This window comes from Gavia stellata, chromosome 3 (assembly GCF_030936135.1).
Source record: "Gavia stellata isolate bGavSte3 chromosome 3, bGavSte3.hap2, whole genome shotgun sequence".
Classification (NCBI taxonomy): domain Eukaryota; kingdom Metazoa; phylum Chordata; class Aves; order Gaviiformes; family Gaviidae; genus Gavia; species Gavia stellata.
The window spans coordinates 102,085,007-102,103,632 of record NC_082596.1 but is presented as its reverse complement, the minus strand read 5'-3'; the positions used below and the strand labels follow the sequence as shown (position 1 = coordinate 102,103,632).

The 18,626-nt window shown below is 41.6% G+C and overlaps 1 protein-coding gene across 5 annotated transcripts in view; it reads right to left on the bottom strand.

The window, feature by feature from the left end:
* ECI2 (enoyl-CoA delta isomerase 2) overlaps positions 1-17,865 on the bottom strand; it is a 33,662-nt gene extending 15,797 nt beyond the window's left edge. The window contains exons 1-2 of one of the 5 annotated variants that reach the window (XM_059836211.1): positions 17,769-17,846; positions 3,312-3,367 (exon numbers count right to left, since the gene is read on the bottom strand). In XM_059836211.1, coding sequence (XP_059692194.1) covers positions 3,312-3,367; positions 17,769-17,795 — 83 coding nt within the window. In that variant the 5' untranslated portion in view covers positions 17,796-17,846. The other 4 variants (XM_059836212.1, XM_059836214.1, XM_059836215.1 and 1 more) reach the window with 4 other exon arrangements.
* Between the last annotated feature and the right edge of the window lie 761 nt (positions 17,866-18,626).

Below are 18,626 nucleotides of genomic sequence, written 5' to 3'. Positions count from 1 at the left end.
GTCGTCTCAGCTTTCTTTGGTTAAATTGCAATATACATTTAAGTATTTTTACTATTTTTAAAATGTTAGCAGTTTATGTATCAACATTCCTTCTCTATTTTAGTCAAAAAAGACAAAAAAGCCCCCAACCTTTCCCATTCTTAGACACAGCTGTCATGTTAGAACATTATATATGATAGTTTTCATAACCAGTCATATTTGAAAAATTATCTCAAATGCAGACTGACAGAATGTTTAATCATTAATTTAATCTGTTAACATTTCAGTTACAGAATCATCATTTAAAAATCATACCCAACATGAAAATTCTGCCTTTTTATACACACCTAATGAGAATTTTAGAGAAATTCTGCTGCCTACATCCTCACTGCTCTTATTTCGTAAGTAACATTTATTTTCTGTTGCAAGCCTAAAAGTTGCAGGCAGGAAGTGTGAAGAATGCCAACTGTGTCTAATTAATTTTATTACTCTTCCATTTCATGCAAAGAGAAGGTTTTAGTTGTCTTGTAAAAAATGTTTGTAAGATCTATTGGGTTTATGTCCTATTACAACCCTTCTGTATTAATAAATTCTAAGTTCCTGGTATTTTGAGGCTACCAAGTTCGAATGACAGAAACAGAAAAAGTGTTTTCTGCTATATAAAGAAACTCTTTCAAAAAGAAAGAATTCCAGAAGCTGCTTCAAAATCTTAAACTAGTAAAAAGAAATCTATCTGAATAATACAAAATGGAATAGGCTACCAAAAAAGGCTGCAGGAACAGAAAGTCTTCTTACCTAAATTGATCAGCTGTAGGCCTTTATTAAGAAAGCAGTGCACCCAGACAGATGTGGGTTAACCATCTGCCAGCTTAACTAACATTCAAACCGATGTGTTCCAAAGACTCTGTCAGAGTTTAACAAGTTTATCACTTAACCAACTGGGAGGCTATTTAGCCAACTTGTGGATTTCACCTCCAGCAACAATAAAAGCCCTTTGTCAGGAAAAAGTGTACCTAAATGGATATAGATACAAGTTTTTTTACTAATGAGTTTCTTTGATTAGTCTGTCCTGGAGTCACAGAACATGATGCTCGCTTTCAGATCCTATCCCCGAACATGTTTTTAAAGTCACTTTTACAGGAAGAAAATGAGAGTGCAGGAAGATGACTAGCGGTTTCTTTTGGTTGTGGTTTTTTTTTCCCTTCCTATTTTGCTAGCCATCTTTGCAACTACTTGAATGCTGCTGTTCCCAAGATGATCCATGTACCTGATACAAATTTTTTTTTTGGTCAGCCTAGGCAGTGACTATACTGAAGTGGATGCAACGTTTAAAAAGGGAAATTTGGGTTTACAACATGTTTGACAATCTGGACTTCATTCCAGTGACTACAGCCAATATTATAAACAAGCTTTAAGAATCTCTTTTATATACAATTTGATAGTGACCATAAATTAACAAGAGTTGAGGATGGGCAGTTGGGGAGATGGGAACAGCATAACAGCCAGCCTGAAGGTACGTAGGCACATATATTCAGGGTTATGGGGTTTTGGCATTTAGCAAGTCACAAGTTCTCTTCCTTATTAAGAATACAAAGTGGTCAAGTTAGAAGAGGATGAGAAAACAATTAGGTGAATAAGAAAATCTGGCTGGGGAAAAGTGGAATGATCTTTCATTAAGTCCAGACTCAGAGCTACTTTCCTTTGCAGTTTGGTTATACCCAGTTTTACCTCTTAGCTACAAAAATGTCTGGGTAAAATATATCATCTATCCACTTCAAATACTCCATCTTTCATTCTTCTTTTCCTCCTTACCTACTGCTTTGTAACAGGAGATTGTGCAACTTAGCCATTTATTAAAGTCTAAAGTTCATAAGAAAAGGCCTCTTTAGTTCTTCCTTGCTGCTTGTAGCTGAGTTCTCTGCAAGATAGCTATGATTCACTCCTTTCTCTCTGCCTTCTGATCTCAGAGGACATTTAGTGTACATTAGTGACGATCACCAGTTCTCAACACGCTAAGACTAAGCTGACTGCCACTATTTATCTATTAAAATAACAAAGGATAAAAATGCAAAGGAAAACTTAAGTTATTTCATAATTTATTAATCTTGGGCAGGACCTCATTCTTTAGAGAGATAAACGAATAGCAGGAGCAAAGCTCCTTGACCCCAAGTAGATCACATAGAATGAAGTGGAGACGACTCGACACATGTCAGCACACGCAACAGAACTGCCATCTCTGGGATCACACAGTGACGCTGTGCCACAATCCCAGACTGAGGAGCAGGAGGGGCGGCTGTAGCCTCCTATGGGGAGGACTTACTCCCTCCATCTGCTGCTCCCTTGCTGTGACACTGAATCCTTCTTACTCCCTCACTGAGCAAATCCATGCCTCATTTTAGCGGCCTCACTGAAACCACACAAGGCAGGCAGCGAGCCGGGAACCTGACCTACAAACTACTGGTATTGAACTTGCATTTGTTTCAATCCAAGCAGAAAAAGAAGCCTAGAAAAGGCAATCAAAACCCCCTCTGTATTCCCCCTTCTCATCTATTTGCTGCCCACAAAGCTGAATTATTTCCTTTGCAAAGTTTCCTCTCTTTATTGCCCTGCACCCTGCAGGCAGTTAGCTGCCACTGCCCCACTGCTACAAGTTACCTTTGTTGTACTGGCACCCATGGAAGAATGGTGAAGGCCCGGCAACCTCCCCAGCTGGGTAAAAAAAGCCAGCTCCCACCAGAGAGAGAAGTAAGAGGAGTCACAACTTGGCAGAACAGCCACAAAGTCCACGACAAATACCTGCACACTCCTGCAAGATCATTCACTTGGTACTTCGCAAGCGGTACGCTCTGAAAAAAGAAATAAATCCTGGGCATCACCGCCTGAACCTGAAACATTCAGGCTGACAATCATATCATGTTTATTCCCTTGCCTTGGACATCTCTTTGTTCCCATTCAGTCACTCTAGATATCTTGCAAGGCCATCCCATCCTATTCATTCTACCTCTTCACATAAATGTCTATTTTCCTGATAATTAAGAGTCTTATGTTTGAATGTTTAAGATTTTTAAAGTCAATTACACTGAAAGTAGTTTCTCACTGTTTAGCAAAGACTGTTAAAGACAGGGCCCCTCATTACAGTGTAGTTCTGTCACTTGCACAAGGACTTCATAATATAGAGTTAAAAATACCAACTTTTTGTAAAATGCTGTCTGCTCACTTTTTAACTTTTAAAGCAACTTAGCAGTTTCCTCATGAAGACTAAGCAGAAGCCAAAAGATCTCTTTGCATAGCAAACATCAGACATGCTCAGCAAAAGAAAGGGATGGATATACCTGAAATCCATCTTCCATTTACTTAATAAAGGTTTTCTTTTAAACATTAGTAGATCCTGGGGAAATAAAGCACAGACAAAAGCAGTTAAAAATCCTATTAGGATTAAAAGCAGTGGGTGAAACATGTGGGGTTAAAACTCCTGACAGAACTGGAAAATGCTCATTTCACATTATTGTAACTAGCGTTAGAGAGACAAGGAAGAAAAAAGAATAGGAAGTGGCAGACAGAAATAAGCAGTACATTAAACTGTCACTCAGATGAATCCTGGAACATGCGTTTAATACAAGATGTGGATATCTTTTGTACATTATGTGTAATACTTCAGATTAACGCATACGACATCTCTTCTTTGCCATCATCACTATCTCGAGGCACTGTGATCTTTTGCACTGCTCTTTCCATACATTCCTCATGTAGAACACTGAGCAGCACGGCAACTGCCCCTTGCCATTTCACACAGACCTGGTATTACAGCAACATAAAGCGGCAATATTTCCGCTCATGTTCTTTCCATCTAAGAGAAAAGTTAAACAAAATACTGTTTTGCTGCTGTTACTGTAGAAAGAGTTGTATGGGTTTTGCTGGTTTTTTTTGTGGGTTGTTTTTTTTTTTTTTTTTTTTTTTTTTAGTTAGGATACAAAGCAATCAACTCCTACAAACATCAAGGCACCAAGTGTTTGGTTAGAACCTAAACCAAGCTTCTGATTCTGTGCCTCTCCAGAGTCCCTGCACAGAAGAGACAGCACATGTTGCCCAGCCCGGCCAATCACCATTTCTGAGGCACCAGCCAGAGCCTCAACTGTTCTACAAGGTTCATGAGTCCGAAACTTATCCCAAACGCTTCACCAGGTCTTCTCTGGCACCAGCAACCACTGCTCCAAGAGGCTGCTCCAAAGTCAAGCAGGAGAGCAACCAAATGAGACCTCCTCACTTCCTGTCCTACTGTTGGGATACACATCCACAGCAGAGGAACCACAAGCCCTCCCTGGTGGGGTGACTAGGGTAATTCTTGCCTGCTGGCACCTGACTATGGAGTATTCCTGCTCCAAGCAGAGTATCAGTCTTCAGTCCCCCTCTTTCAGTAGCACTTCTCCCATTTTGATCCTCCCTCAGAATTATCCTGATTTTTCTCCATGGAGGAGAAAGAAAGGGATCTAGAGAAGGAATAGCAACCCTTGATCATTAGTTTGGCAACATCAAGGGATGCAGGAGCAGAGCTGGTGGGAAAGGTTGCCACCGTTAGCAATCACATCAACTGTGAGTATTTAAACTGCAACTGTGAGAAAATAAGTGGATCATCTGGAAAAAGAAATTCAACCCGATACACTAACCCCTCTTATTTTTTCCCCCAAGACTTCATATCAGAATCTCTAAAAAGAAGATTAAAAAAGGAAAAAGAAAGGTTGATAACTAAATAATGACAATGAGCAAAGCATTAGCAGTACCACTATTTCGTAGCTTTCTTGGTAACTAGGAAAATAACGTTACTGTTTTCCATATTCACTTGCAGTATTTTCTGCATGCAATAAAGTTGTACTTCACTTTATTTTGCTGAGCGAGAGGAAGCTACTGTCTACATTGCTAACATAAAAATTATTAGAAATTTTAATCTGCAGGTTGCGCAAATCATCATGCCATTGGTTATACTACTGAATCCAAACAGATATTTATCTACATAATAATGTCACATTAAGGATTCCTAAATTTTTTTTACAGAGCCTGAGCACTTATACGGTAATGTAAGAGCTTTCCCCACACAGCTGAAGGTGGACAGGGCTAATGTCAAATTTCTGCCATATCCCTCAGTACTCCAGTTACTGTCTCCATACAAGCTACCTAGAGCGGAGCTAGGAAAAGAGTTTGCTAAAGCAAACTGAGCAGCCTGTGGCACGTTTGGAGCAATCATTCCTCCTTTGCTGTTGGAGAAAAAAAGGAGTGGTATGTGGGGGGGTGGATGGTTAATTAATACATAATTTATGGGCAGAGGTTCTTCCAGCTGCAGAAGCAAAGCAACCCTCTCTTTCTTTATGCTATCCTGTTACAGGCTTCTCCCATAGAACTTCAGATCATTTGACTATACACACTATTTCTTGTCATATAATCTTTTCGGGTCGTTTCTTTTTTCCTCCTTACAGAATTATGTTGTTTTTCATGAGTGTCTATCAAATGAATACGATGTCTGTTACAATATCTTGTCAGACTTTTAGGTGGAAAGCAGTATGCCTGTAAGTTGTACAGACAAGCTTTCTTACAAATAGGAGTTGTATAGTAGGCAGGGATGGTGTCATACTAAAGAAACCTCAGCTTGACAGTTCTTACACTAATAAAGTCAAATTACTTCAGCTGTTAATTTCTAGTCCTATCCTTTCAAGTTTCTTCTCTTACACTGGGAAATGTGGAGTAACCATATTTGACACATGAACATTGTCCTTTGCACCTTCTGTCATCTTGAAAAAGCCTGCACCTGCTTCCATAACCATCCCATGTGAAAACTTCTACTTCCCCTCATTTGTATGGACCTCTTTCAAAATCCTCCTCCATTAGTTAAAAGTAAAACAATTCAGAACACAGGCAGATGAAATTCAGTCTTCATTCAGAAGATGGAGAAGCAGAGACTGCCTCTAACAATGTTTGTCTGCTCAAATTTCAGTAACTGGCGTATTTTCTAATATCTAGCAACTACAAAAGAAGGAAACAGTTAAATAATTGAGTTACTTCAAGTTAAACCCAAAACCCCACACTTTTCATGACAGCAACTTTTACACCTTACAATCAACAAGCCAACTAACTTGCAGTAACTACTGCACACAAAGCAGTCTGTGCTTTCCCCACATAAGTTCATAGGCTCACTCTGTTGAGTCCTACATTGCTATCACCTGCTAACATACATCATGGCAGTAGGTTAGCAGTGATCCAAGTTAGGAGGTCGCAGCAGGTTAGCAGTAGGTTATCACCAGCTTAGCAGCCAGAGTCGTTTTATTTCTTCATGCAGCAAGAACTAATGCACAGGTCTGTTTGGTAAAGCAACGCTACTGTTCACGAGGCCCCTGGAAAGGCCTATTATAACAAGCACATGACCTCTTAGACCAAAAACCAGTAGTAGCCTAAGTAAGTCTTATCAGCACCAAGGTTATTCTCTAGGTATCAATGCATTTGGTTCACTTGGGGAAACACAAAGTTTTATTAATCAAGGTGATAACATGGAGGTGTTGATGTCTCAGTAGACAGAACTCCAATTTTCCTAAAAAAACATAACAACAGGGAGGGATATTTATTTTCTACCAACACAGTCCCTGGCAGTACGCCATTGTACTGTAGCCAGTATGGAGTAACTAAAATGTATTGCTATCAGGTAAGAGGAATGCTTCTAGTGTTCTGGTATTTCCAATATATCTAGCTAGCAGAAAAGATCAGTGCAAATACTCTATAACCACTTCACTTACTGCTGCTTTAATAAACAGAAAGAAATGAAAGTCAAATTACTTCCTCCTTTACATTAGAACATTGCAATAGTTGTTCTAAACACAAGTTTGGTGTACAAATCCTTATTGGCTTTTACTATTTTACACTCCTACACTGTTTTGACATATAAAAACTAGAAGATAATGATGTATCTGTTGGCAAATTGAAGTGCTGAATCATTGTTGTTTAATGTAAGTGGTTCAGCTGTGCTTGATAGTTTTTCTTCAATATTAAAGAACAGCTAAGAATCAAAGACCTAAATTACCATTCATCGAGCTCTGAAATGGGCTGCTATTCGCAGGCACAGTTAATATTCTCTCTCATCGCAGCTGCTGGGAGGGAAAATGGGATCACATGAAATCTCTGCAAGAGCTCTCTCTTTCCAGCAGACTTAAGTTAACTGGACATGGAGAGAATTTCCTGTACACCCTCAGTCCATGTAAGACATCTCTGCAAGAAGGAAGATTTAGACAGATATCCTCTGAAGCACATTTGAAAGTTATAAACATGAATGTTAGCAGAAAAATATAGAGCTGTGATACTCATACACATGACATTTGCTGAGAATCACTCAGAGATCATTGTAGTATTTGGAGAGCAACAAACCCACATAGGTTCTTTACACATCCTTATCCAAGGTGACTTTAACAAAACAGTTAAAAACAAACACTCAAAATAATTTTGCTGCTAATGGAGAATGGAAAAAGCCATTTTTGTTTGGCTTCTGGGGACAAATCCTGCTGACTGTATGGAGAGCAAGAAAGCGTACACTTTGATGTTCATGGCTTTTGGCCAAGGTAGGTAGGTTTCTCCCAAGGATACAACCAGCTGGAGCCCCCATCCGCATTAGAAAACCCACCAACACTTCTGCTAGTTCAGCTGAACCAGTGAAAGGTGACAAACAATTTGTCTGAAGCTTACTTTCTCTCCTGAATCCATGACACCTAGATATAATGGGGATGGACACAAAGAATACTGAACAAGCTATATGACAGTAACGAAGCAGTATTTGTCAATGGCTTATCTTGTCCAAATCCAGAATTATTTCAGATAATTTAGAATTAAACAGATTAGGTCTAAACACCAAGTAGCACACTGCTCTTGGTTTTGGCACTATTTCCAGCACCCACAACCAGACAAACTTACAGGTGTCCTGTAAAGACTTGGGCCAATTTACTCGATAAAAATCTGATGGTGACTTGGGCTCAGAGCTAAAGTTCTTGCATACATGCAAGACTTGCAAGTGCATTTCTGTCACAGCAGAATTTACAGCTGCTCTGTGAACAACAATGTTATTGAAAAGTTTCATCAACTTCCAATTGATAACCTTCTCTTTGGATACCCTCTGTAATATACCTTGCTCTTAGTTTTATCAGAAAACAATTGAGCTTGTAGATGTGACACACTACAAAGTGTAGTGATGAGAACATCACTTTTAGAAATGAAATGGAGAACATCACTTTTAGAAAAGACATGAAATAGTCATGTCTTACTAAAACACTGTAAAAAGCTTAAATCATAGCATTTCGAAGGCTGCACCTATAGCAGCAGCTCCCAGGACAGAGGCATGTTAGATTATGGCAGTTTTTAGTGGGGATGAAAATGTACAGAGTCATATTGGCTTCTGCTGTCATTGCAGAGATTATGAAGAACTATTGGTCTGGGAAAGTGGCTGACAACGCAAATAACTTGGAAGTTCTTCCCCAGAACAAAAGTGTGTTTCGTCTGGCATCTTACTGGCAATTAAGAAAAACAACACAAAACCAACCAGAAAGATTCTTTTTTTTCCAGGAACAGGCTTGCTATACTGAAGTGTTTGAAGCATTTTACAAGCACATTTATCATGGTATAAAACAATAGCATACCTGAAATAAAGATTTTACTCCGATTTAATGGTTGGCTTCTAAGGACCAAATTATTCAAGAATTATTGTGTCTTGTACAAGCTACATACCTCTTATACCATAAATATTATCAGAGCACATTACTGCAAAAACAGTAGCCACATTTTTGGATGGCCAAAGAGTCAGCAAGAATCCATACAACACAATCTAATCCTCAAGAAATAATTTTTATTCCCAATTAAGAATGGAATCCCCTCTACTCATCACTGGTGAGGCCACACCTGGATTACTGTGTCCAGTCCTGAGCTCCCCAGTACAAGAGAAATACGGACATACTGGAAAGAGTCCAGCAAAGGGCCACAAAGATGATTAAAGGACTGGAGCATCTCACATAGGAAGAGAGGCTGAGAGAGCTGGGACTGTTCAGCCTACAGAAGAACAAGCTCTGGGGGGATGTGATTAATGTTTATAAATATCCAAAAGGGAGGGTGTAAAGAGAATGGAGCCAATCTCTTCTCAGTGGCGCCCAGCAACTGGAGAAGAGGCAATGGGCACAAACTTAAACACAGGAGGTTCCTCCTGAACATGAGGAAACACTTTCCTACTGTGAGGGTGACCAAGCGCTAGCACAGGTTGCCCAGGAAGGTGGTAGAGTCTCCATCCTTGGAGGTATTAAAAATCTGTCCAGACATGGTCCTGGACAACCAGCTCTAGGTGCCTGAGCAGGGGGGGTTGGACCAGATGACCTCCAGAGGTCCCTTCCGACCTCAACCAGTCTGTGATTCTGAAAAACAAATACACTTAACCTGCTAGCTATATCGAAGTAGTACACAAGCAGCCCGCTAACTTTAACAGTTCATCTCTAGACCAGACGTTGAAGCTACAGCTCTTCTAGGCTTCATGTGAAACCCTTCAGAGGCTGTTTCAGGGGAGGAATTGGAATGATCTGTTCTAGGACACTCAGAAAATAGGAAGACTACATTTGCTATTGAACTATGACTGTTTAAATTCTCAGCTGGCAGGCTCACTCTGTAAGTCAATCTACATACAAGGACAAAAACAGTAGCGAGATGAATGCACTCATCCAGTCTTTGTAGCCAGGAAGTCCAATCATAAAGATCAATCTGCAGGATCATGACAGAAAAAAGAAATCCCCCAAACTACTGGCTGCCTAAATTAGTGAAGATCTTTCACAGAGCAAAGTACAGTATGAACTCCTTGAAATCATAACACTTGCTAAAAGCGAAGGTCCACCCTCTGCCATTGCTCAGACAATCACAGACCAGGCTGGGATGAAGGGTGGATGCACATGCCCTCTGCCACGAGGAGAGAGGTTCATCTGCAAGCTACCCTAGCTACAGACAAAATATGTGAAATATCAAGAATTATGTCAGGACCTACAAGGGACAGCTTTTGTGTTGCTTCCTTCTCCAACCTAACCTTATTTTTGTCAGAGCAATAAGATTATGGGGGGCGGGGGGAGAAGAAAATTGAAAAAAGCAGGGGGGGAAGAAGAGAAGAGGAAAAAACCTTTTCCCCCTGGGGAGTCAGATGCCAATAGAAGACAACACTTTTGTGAGCAGGTTAAAAGGACTTTACGATATTCAAATAGGAGGAAATTTTTGGTTTTGGGGGTGGGGGTTTTAGTTTGTTTGTTTGTTTTTAAACATGGCTTTGTACTAACACAGTCAAAAACCTACTATGAACTATGTGGTCAGATAGCACTGAGGGCAAAGTTGTGTTTACTTGTTTCTAAATTAACACAGTGATAATTTCCATTTAATCTTCAATTAAAATAGACTTCATTCACTGACTGGATCACAGAAGTTTCCACTTGGACTACTCCATGTTATCAGAAAAAAGGTAGTTTCATACACACTGCAAAACAACAACGTAAGAAAATACTACACTAGTTCTCTCTGGATTTCAGCTCAAACGAAATCTGTCTACTTACTGAATTTACTGTTATCTAGTGCTGTTATCCTTTCTGTAGGTATTTATGTCAACATGAAAAGTCAGCAGCCTATGAACAAAATAATGAAGTTATTAGCTCACCAACAATGCTTATGGTCTCCTTTCCATGGCTGGCTAACCTGCATTACTTAACACTGCTCGTATTAAAAGCACTAGCTGATAAAATACTATTCAGACAATTGTAAGAGTGTTGTTTTTTTTCTTTAATATCATTGCTTTCAGTGATAAAGACTACTGCCAGGATAATTTAAAAACCAGGATGTTGGCAAATTATCAAGTTGCTACATGTTAATCACTGCCAGACCTCTCCAAAGCCAAATAGCACCATTTATTCAGTGACTTAAAGCCTGAGTTTTGATGGAAGAAAGAAGCCTTAACCAGAACACATTCCAAGAGAGCTTTTGCTTCCTCTTTTCTGGTGGAGTATCTAGTACTGAGTTACTTAGCAATGGTTTCTGTTTCTCTGTGAAATAAAGGATGCTTTAACAAGACCCTTAAAAATCTTAGCTCACAGTTTTTGCTGGAGTTTACTGATTACAGTCCAAATTTTATTACAATGAACTTCAAGGGAACCTGCAAAACGTTAGCTGTAATCAGTGGGCCCATCACAATAGAAAGGCTCAATCATTTACTGTATCAGAATAATGAAGAAACATCCAAACTGAACTGAATATCAATATATAATAGTTTTAGGCAGATTATTTCACATTGATCAACGTTTAAATTATTCTTTTTAAATAGAACAGTAACAAAATGGGAAAAAAAAATCACAATTATTCTTATGCTGAATACAACAATTAAAAGAAAAGGAAAAAAAAGAAGAGACTGACATAACTGGTTCAATCTTCTGTATGAAGACTGAATCTTCACTCTAACAAGGATAACTACCAGTGAAACCTCTAGGGTCTACTTTGGCATTACTATAAATGATGGTTACTTGTAAACAAGGTTCACTACAGTGAATGAAGTGTGCATATCAAGCCCAAGTAGAATGTCATGTTTTGCACTACTAATTCTGAATTCCTGACATTCAAGTGTTTTTCATTTCTTCATATGTGCAATGTTCCAAAAATTTTGCTAGAAACAAATAGACCAATTTCCATCCTAATGAAGACTGCTATGCAAGAATGAAGTATAGCTTACTTGCTCTCTTCACTAGATCGCAGTTGCAGACAGAACATAATTTGCACAGGGGGAGAAATACAAGGGAAAAGAGAAATAAGTAGCTTCTTAGAATGGTCCTATTCAAAGACAGCATCTTCTACCCTAGCAAAAGCTCAAAATTCATTCCTAGCACCATATTAAATTAAAAAAAAAAACACAAAGATTTGAAAATGTATTTACATTCTCCTTGAGAAAGTCATAACTAACTTCTGATGGGGAGAGAAATCTTATACAGCAAGGGCAGAAAGAAACTGTGCTTCCTCATGTCAAGTGGGATCTACCTGAGAGCCCACTTTCAGGAGAATGGCTGTTGAAGCCTAGCAAGATTCAACGGCCAGAAGTGTAGTTCACCACCACCTTATTTGCATCCACATTAGCAGATTCTTTTGAACGCCACAGCAAAGCTGCTACAGAACCACCTAGTGATCACTGACTTAAGCAGACAAAGCTGACAAGGTCACAATGAACAGCTGCTTCAAAGCAAGTTAACCATAACACAAAGCTGTGTTCCAAGCCAATCCATCTTCAAGACTTCCAGACACCTTAGCTTGCTGTTAGCTGTGAACCGTCAAATCCGGCTCCATTACATACAGTTAGTGAGCTTGCTCCTCCAGATTTTGTTTTGTTGATTTTAACTGCTGCGTGTATTTTTGTTCAAAACAGTTTAATAGGGTGCTTAAATAAGTACATAAGTTTATTAAGATGCTTTTCTGGACAACTGTTCAATCATTTCACCACTACCTTTCGTCTTTTAAGTTGTATTGGTAAACCAGCATGTGCAAACAAGATGTAATAACTCATGCAATTAACATCAGTATTTGCAGAAAAAGCCTCCCATTAAAAAATCTAATTGTTTGTTTTTCATTGACTAGGTAGGCTCAGTATTCAAAAGACAGTGGATGAGTTTACTCTAATGGCTATGTTTCACAATCCCAACCCTTAAAGAAGAAGAGAAATTCAAGATTCATCAGTGGTATGAAGACCCTTTCTGAAAGACTCTGAAAGTTACCTTACAGTCACAATGTTAGGGGAAGCTGATCTTACCAGTATTTTGCAAAAAGGTACTGCAAAAGTCAAATTGGGCAAGGTTTCAAGAAAGGAAAGAAGGTGATTTTTTTTTTTTATTAAATACAGATAAAGAGAAAATTATTACTACTTAAAAAGTAAGGGAAATATGATGAACTCTGTAAACTTTTTATTGACTTGCACCAAGACAGAAAAGACTAAGCTTGAAAGAAGAAAAAAAAAAGAAGAGGTTTAAAATCAAGGCAGTTATGTTCTCTGCTTGGTTTTCTGGTGGTCAGGCAAGGATCTGTAGTCCACAGTTAGTCAAAGGCTGGGCAAGACAACTTGGCTCACAAGCATCAACTAGAACTAGAGGCCTGACCTACTGAAGGGAAGTTTGAAAAGATAAGCAGTTATCTTGAGCAGGAGGAGCAGAGCAGAGCACCAGAGACCTACAGAATCCAGCGTACGCCAAGGAGAGCTGATAAACAGAAATCTGTCCCAAGAAAATTGTGGCTGGCTGATAGGGAATAGCAAACAGCTGAGCAAGGCAAGCTAGTACAGCCTGAGACATAGCACCAAGAGGCATGACTTAAAAGACTCGGAAACCAAAACACAAGAGCCCATGTAACACAGCAACAGGGAGTAAAAAGCATACTCCACAGGGCCTCCCTGGTGTAGGATCAGGGTATGCATTTTGTGCTGTGGATAACACACAACCCTGTACATGGACACATTTCCTATGTCAACATGCCAGGATGCATTCCCACCCGACTGCTAGCAGATGGGGAAATTGGTGGGCAGACATTCAGGAGGCTGCAGGACACCTGCTGCCTATGCCACACTCAGATTAGGAGGGAAACCATATCCAACTCAGGCAAGACCTAACATCTAGGCAAAAGTTTCAGGCATAAAAGCAACTTCTACTGCCAGCACCAGAGGTTTTGGTACAGACCCAGAGAAGACTCAGGAGTGTTAGCAAACAGGGTTTTTAAGAATATACTCTGATATATTACTTGAGAGCAACACTACAAAAATCCAGACCTCCTTCTTGTAAAAGGGGACTGGATTGGGGGTGACAGCAGACAGTAGGAAAGAGAAGGAGAGCAGCTGCTGCAGTACAGAAATAGGGCCTGGCAGCAGGAAAGTGGGTGAGAATTGAAGAAGCCATAGTATAATTTTTGCTCAGCCGGCAAGGGAGTATCAGAACAAAGCTACTAAAACTTGTATGTCTGTATCCAACCACAGCTATCTGAATAGGATTGACAGTAAGGACTAGACATTTCCCTCTTCAGGGATACCAGGCAGACTCCCTCCGAGGCCGATTAGCTCCTCGTGGCCAAGCCTGGAAAAAGGAAACGGGACAGAAGAAGGGATACCACCAAACTTACTGGTCATCTCCAGGATGATAGTAGCCTCAGAGGTTTTCCACAAGGCAAGGCTTACATGTACTCTGGGCGTTCTGACATCTGCAATTATGCCCAAATGCAGGAAACTATCGCGTATCTGTTGCAGTGGAAGACTGTGTTTACATCCTCCTCACATACTAAAGGCAAGCAAACAAAAAAACATGATGCAGTCGATAGACTGTTAACAGCAATAAAGAAGTATTTTCATGGAATAACCTGGAATACTGAGCCTTTTCTCACTGAGAGGGGCCCCAGAGCACAGCCATTAGATGAAGCCAGAAATAATCTCTCAGCTGCAAGAGACCAGTTCTTCCTCCACCCTCAACAGAGGAGTTCTCATAATGCGCAGAGTTCCACGGCAAAGACAAACCCCCTGGGCCTTTTCTCAGGACCTTACATCTGATTGGCTTAGTGGGAGGGAAGGCAGATAAGAGCTATAAGGTCTGCAGTCAGAGACAGGAAAAGGAGGAGATGCAAGGGTTATAACGTCCTGCTTTGCCGTAAATGTATCAAAGGGCCCAGGACATAATGACCAAAGAATGCAACTGCACTACCAAGTAAAGGATAAGCAATTCAGAGAGCAGGTTCAATTAATTCCCAGGCAGAAACAGAAAAGGGCTGCAGAGACTGAATAAGGACTGTTGCATATTGTGCTGGGACTTAATAGCACCTGAGCTTCTGCCATGTGGGTGGGCTGTAAACATGCAGATATTTTATCATGAAATGATGCAGGGAAGCCAAAAAGAGATTTGGGACTCTGCTCAAAAGCCAGGACAGAAGTGAACTTGAACCCTTAAGATTGCTGCCTCCCAAGCTGAAGAGCAGATAGTGTAGTAAAGACAGATATACTGTAAGCATGAAGTGTTCCAGGCATGGGCAGAGACCAACAAGGCCACACAAGCAAGGACAAGCCAGCAGCTTAAGAGAAAATTAGCCATTTTTTAATTCACTTTATTTAAAGACCAGCATTTAATAGCACTCCTCTGAAAAAGGCTCTTCAGACCTGCTGAGAAATAAAAGAGTAGCTCATGGAAAGATTGATCTTTGATAAGATCTGACCTCCTTTAAAGTTGCTGAGATAACTGTACCAACTAGGAAGTTAGGGTGTGACTATGTTACTTAGTTTGGACCAGGAGAGTACTCTTGGAGCAAATCTCTAAGTTGATGCCAACTCCATTCCCCTGGTTTGTGCTGCAGATCTGTCTTGGCACATACAAGTTAGATCCGTTCTAGATTACATAAAGTAGGGAGATGTCCTCCAGCCACTGAAAGGCATTCAGTGCTGGGATCATACTACAACCAGCCTGAAGGAAACCCCCAAAACAAGGATAGCATGGATGCCGGTTTCCCAGCAGCAAACGTTCTGCTCCCAGTGGTCTGACCTGCAGTAAATGCAGCTACAGCCTACCTCATAGCAGTGGAGCCTCCAATCTCAAACAGCTGAATGCAAACACTGTCAAATGGCTACAGCCCCAGTAAGACTCTTCTGAATGTGCATTTGTGTCAGCGTTCCCCCTCCTCAGGCAAATTCAGACTTGGAAAAATTAGATATTGTGACAGGGCAGGACAAGAAGTGGGCATGCAGGAGAAGAGCCCATGGAACTCACAAGTCCAGGTCTGAAAGGATTAGGAATGTCCTGCGTAGTTAAAAAACAAAACCCAAACCAAAAAAAGTAATAGGAATTCTTGCGTTTTGCCCTTATATTTGTATGAGTCTTCCTCTCCCAGTGCTCCATGGATATGCCTTCTTTTAGTTCAGACTGCAAAAAAAGCTTCCTAAATTCATTGGTGCAGCAAGGCTGCCAGTGTCTTTGTTATAATTCTGCTAGTATACTGCTGCTATAGAAAATAAAGTCCACCTGTCTGGTGTTCCACCATTGGAAAAATTGCACCTTTTTTGTGTTATATCTGATTATATACAAAAACATTAACCCATTATTAATATTGATTTATGACCTTATTTCACATACAGAATCTTGCCGTTTCAAATACATCTGACTCCACTAGCCTAATGATGTCCAGCAGGCCAGTCTTTTACATGTTTTCCAATTTAGAATTACTTTCCCTCCCTCTCATTGTAAAAACTTAGCTATATTAAATTAGTATTTATCTCTAGAAAGCTTGCCTAAAGAGTTCTTTTTTTGAAATTAGGGCAGAAGTCATGCTGATCACACAGTTCGCATTCTCTTTGTTTCTCTCTGTATCTTAAGATGTTGATGTACACATTTCAAATAATTGCTTGCAAAGCTCTGTGAGGAAAAATATTACACTTTAATGCATAAATAACTACAGTTTTCTGGTCAAGATGCACTCATGCCTAATGGAGATAGTTGGGATACTTGAGTAAAAGCCTTTCACTTATGAAAGGGTGCATTATAACTTTCGAATTTGCATGTTGTTAACAATCAGAGTATCACAGGTCTTTAATCTATTGGTATGATGATGCTTGCTTCACTATTCTACTTAGGAACTTGCTTACTGAGTATACTTAACACACTAAATGCTTACTTTTCGTTGAGTATTAAGCTATTTTTGATAGGAAGAGGAAATTCTACAAATTGACATACTTTGTGATTCTTATTCATACACAAGCAATTTTACAGTAGACTTTCCAATTTAACCATTTTCAATAAAAATTGCAATCCCGCAATTCTAAGTCTACTCACAAGTCAAGCAATCCTCGCTGCTTCCCACAGCCCAACGAACACTGAAGGTGCACAGCTGCCACGGTGCACACTACTGCACGCAACACTTTCTTTGGAAACAGCTTAAAAGCGATACATAATAAAGACACACCACAGCAGATATTACATCACTATTTAGAAAGCCAGAGTAGTCTTAGCAAGAAGCCTTAATTAGTTGGACACACAATTAAGCTGTTTTCCTGAGACTGATGAGGGGAAAAAACCCAAGAAAACATAGAATCACACATTCTTCTCCGCATTTCAGTATGGTTTCAGATGCCTTACTCCCAGCCCAATCAACAGTTTCTTTGGGGGCTAAACATTTGCCTCAGGAGACAGAAATAGGACGGTGTAGGCCCTGTTCCAGGAGGGCATCAGACACAGTTTTCCCACTGCCACAGGGTGTTCAATCACCTAAAAGGCAGGCAGTATGGCTAGAAGGGTCCCTCTCCTTCGCCCTCTCCGATCTCCCTCGTCTCAGGATGAAAGCAATGTCTCGTCCTACACATTAACTACGTACGTATGGGCCATACAGAGAAAGTTAACGCAGTTCATCAGGCAGCACAGGCAGGAGGGCACCTGGTTTCCACGCCAGGCCCTGGCTGGAGGGAGAGGGGCTGCCCAGGCCTGAGCAACGGCCGGCCCTCCCGCCGCCCCACGACACTTACACCCGCGGCCCTGCCGCTGCCTGCCCCCAGCCTCCCCCTGAGCCCCCGACCCCTGTGAGGGGGCTCCGCCGGGCAGCCTCGGAGGAGCAGGGCGGCGGGAGGGGGAAGGCCGCCCCGGGCCCGCTGCTAGCCACTCACCCCGGCAAGGCGGCGGGGAGACAGCGGCTCACGGAGCGGTCCCTCCCCGAGGCAGGACTGCGCCAGAACCCCCGGCCACAGGGACGGTGCAAGTACGATCGGGGCTCACCTTATTTCGCGGAGCGGCCACCAGCATAACCTGCGGGCGAAGGTCAGTGCCGGGGCCGCCATGATATGGGGGAGTGAGGGCGGGAGGAAGAGGAGGAGACGGCAAACCCCGCCCCACCGGAGCCGCTGTGCCCGCGGCTGAGGAGGTGGCAGCCGTCCCCTCCCTCCCCGGGGCGGGCACCGCCTTCAGCCCCGTGGGGAGGCCAGGCTGCGGGCGGCGGGTTCGCCGGGTCGCGCTGAGGGGCAGTGGCGGGGCTGAGGCGGGCTTGGCGGGAGCCCTGAGGCGGCTGCCTGGGCTTCCGCCGGCGGGAGAGGCCGGCTGGCAAGTCCCCTCTCCCGTCGCTACAAGCAACGGCGCACAGCTGCCTGGCAGCGCTCTGAAGCCATACCCTAGAAAATGCACTTCGGGGTGAGAGGTGAAACAGGCTGTCCTGCAAACCTGACGGGCGGCCGAAGTCGCCAGAGCGGTTTATGGAAAATGAACGGACACGAGACCGGAACCCCTCCATGGGTAAAAGTCACGGACTTGGCTCATCCCCCCAAAAGTGCCTTGTAACATACATCACATTATTAATCAGGGCCATTACTTGTGTTACCTTTCTATTTTTGCATGCTAGGTAGCTCTTAAAAATGTTGGCGGCGTTGTTTTTCCACACGAATCGTGTGGCGGGCCACTGAACAGCCCCATGTCTGTACCTCAGTAGGGTTGCAAAGGTGGAGTAAACGCTAGCGTCTGCCCCATCTAACTTAAAAGATAATGCTATTTATTGCTAAGCTTTTGCTCTTTCAGCTTCAGCTCCTGAGGGTATATTTAATTTTTCTTGCTGATGTTATCTGCTCTGTGAAGGACGTTTCTGTG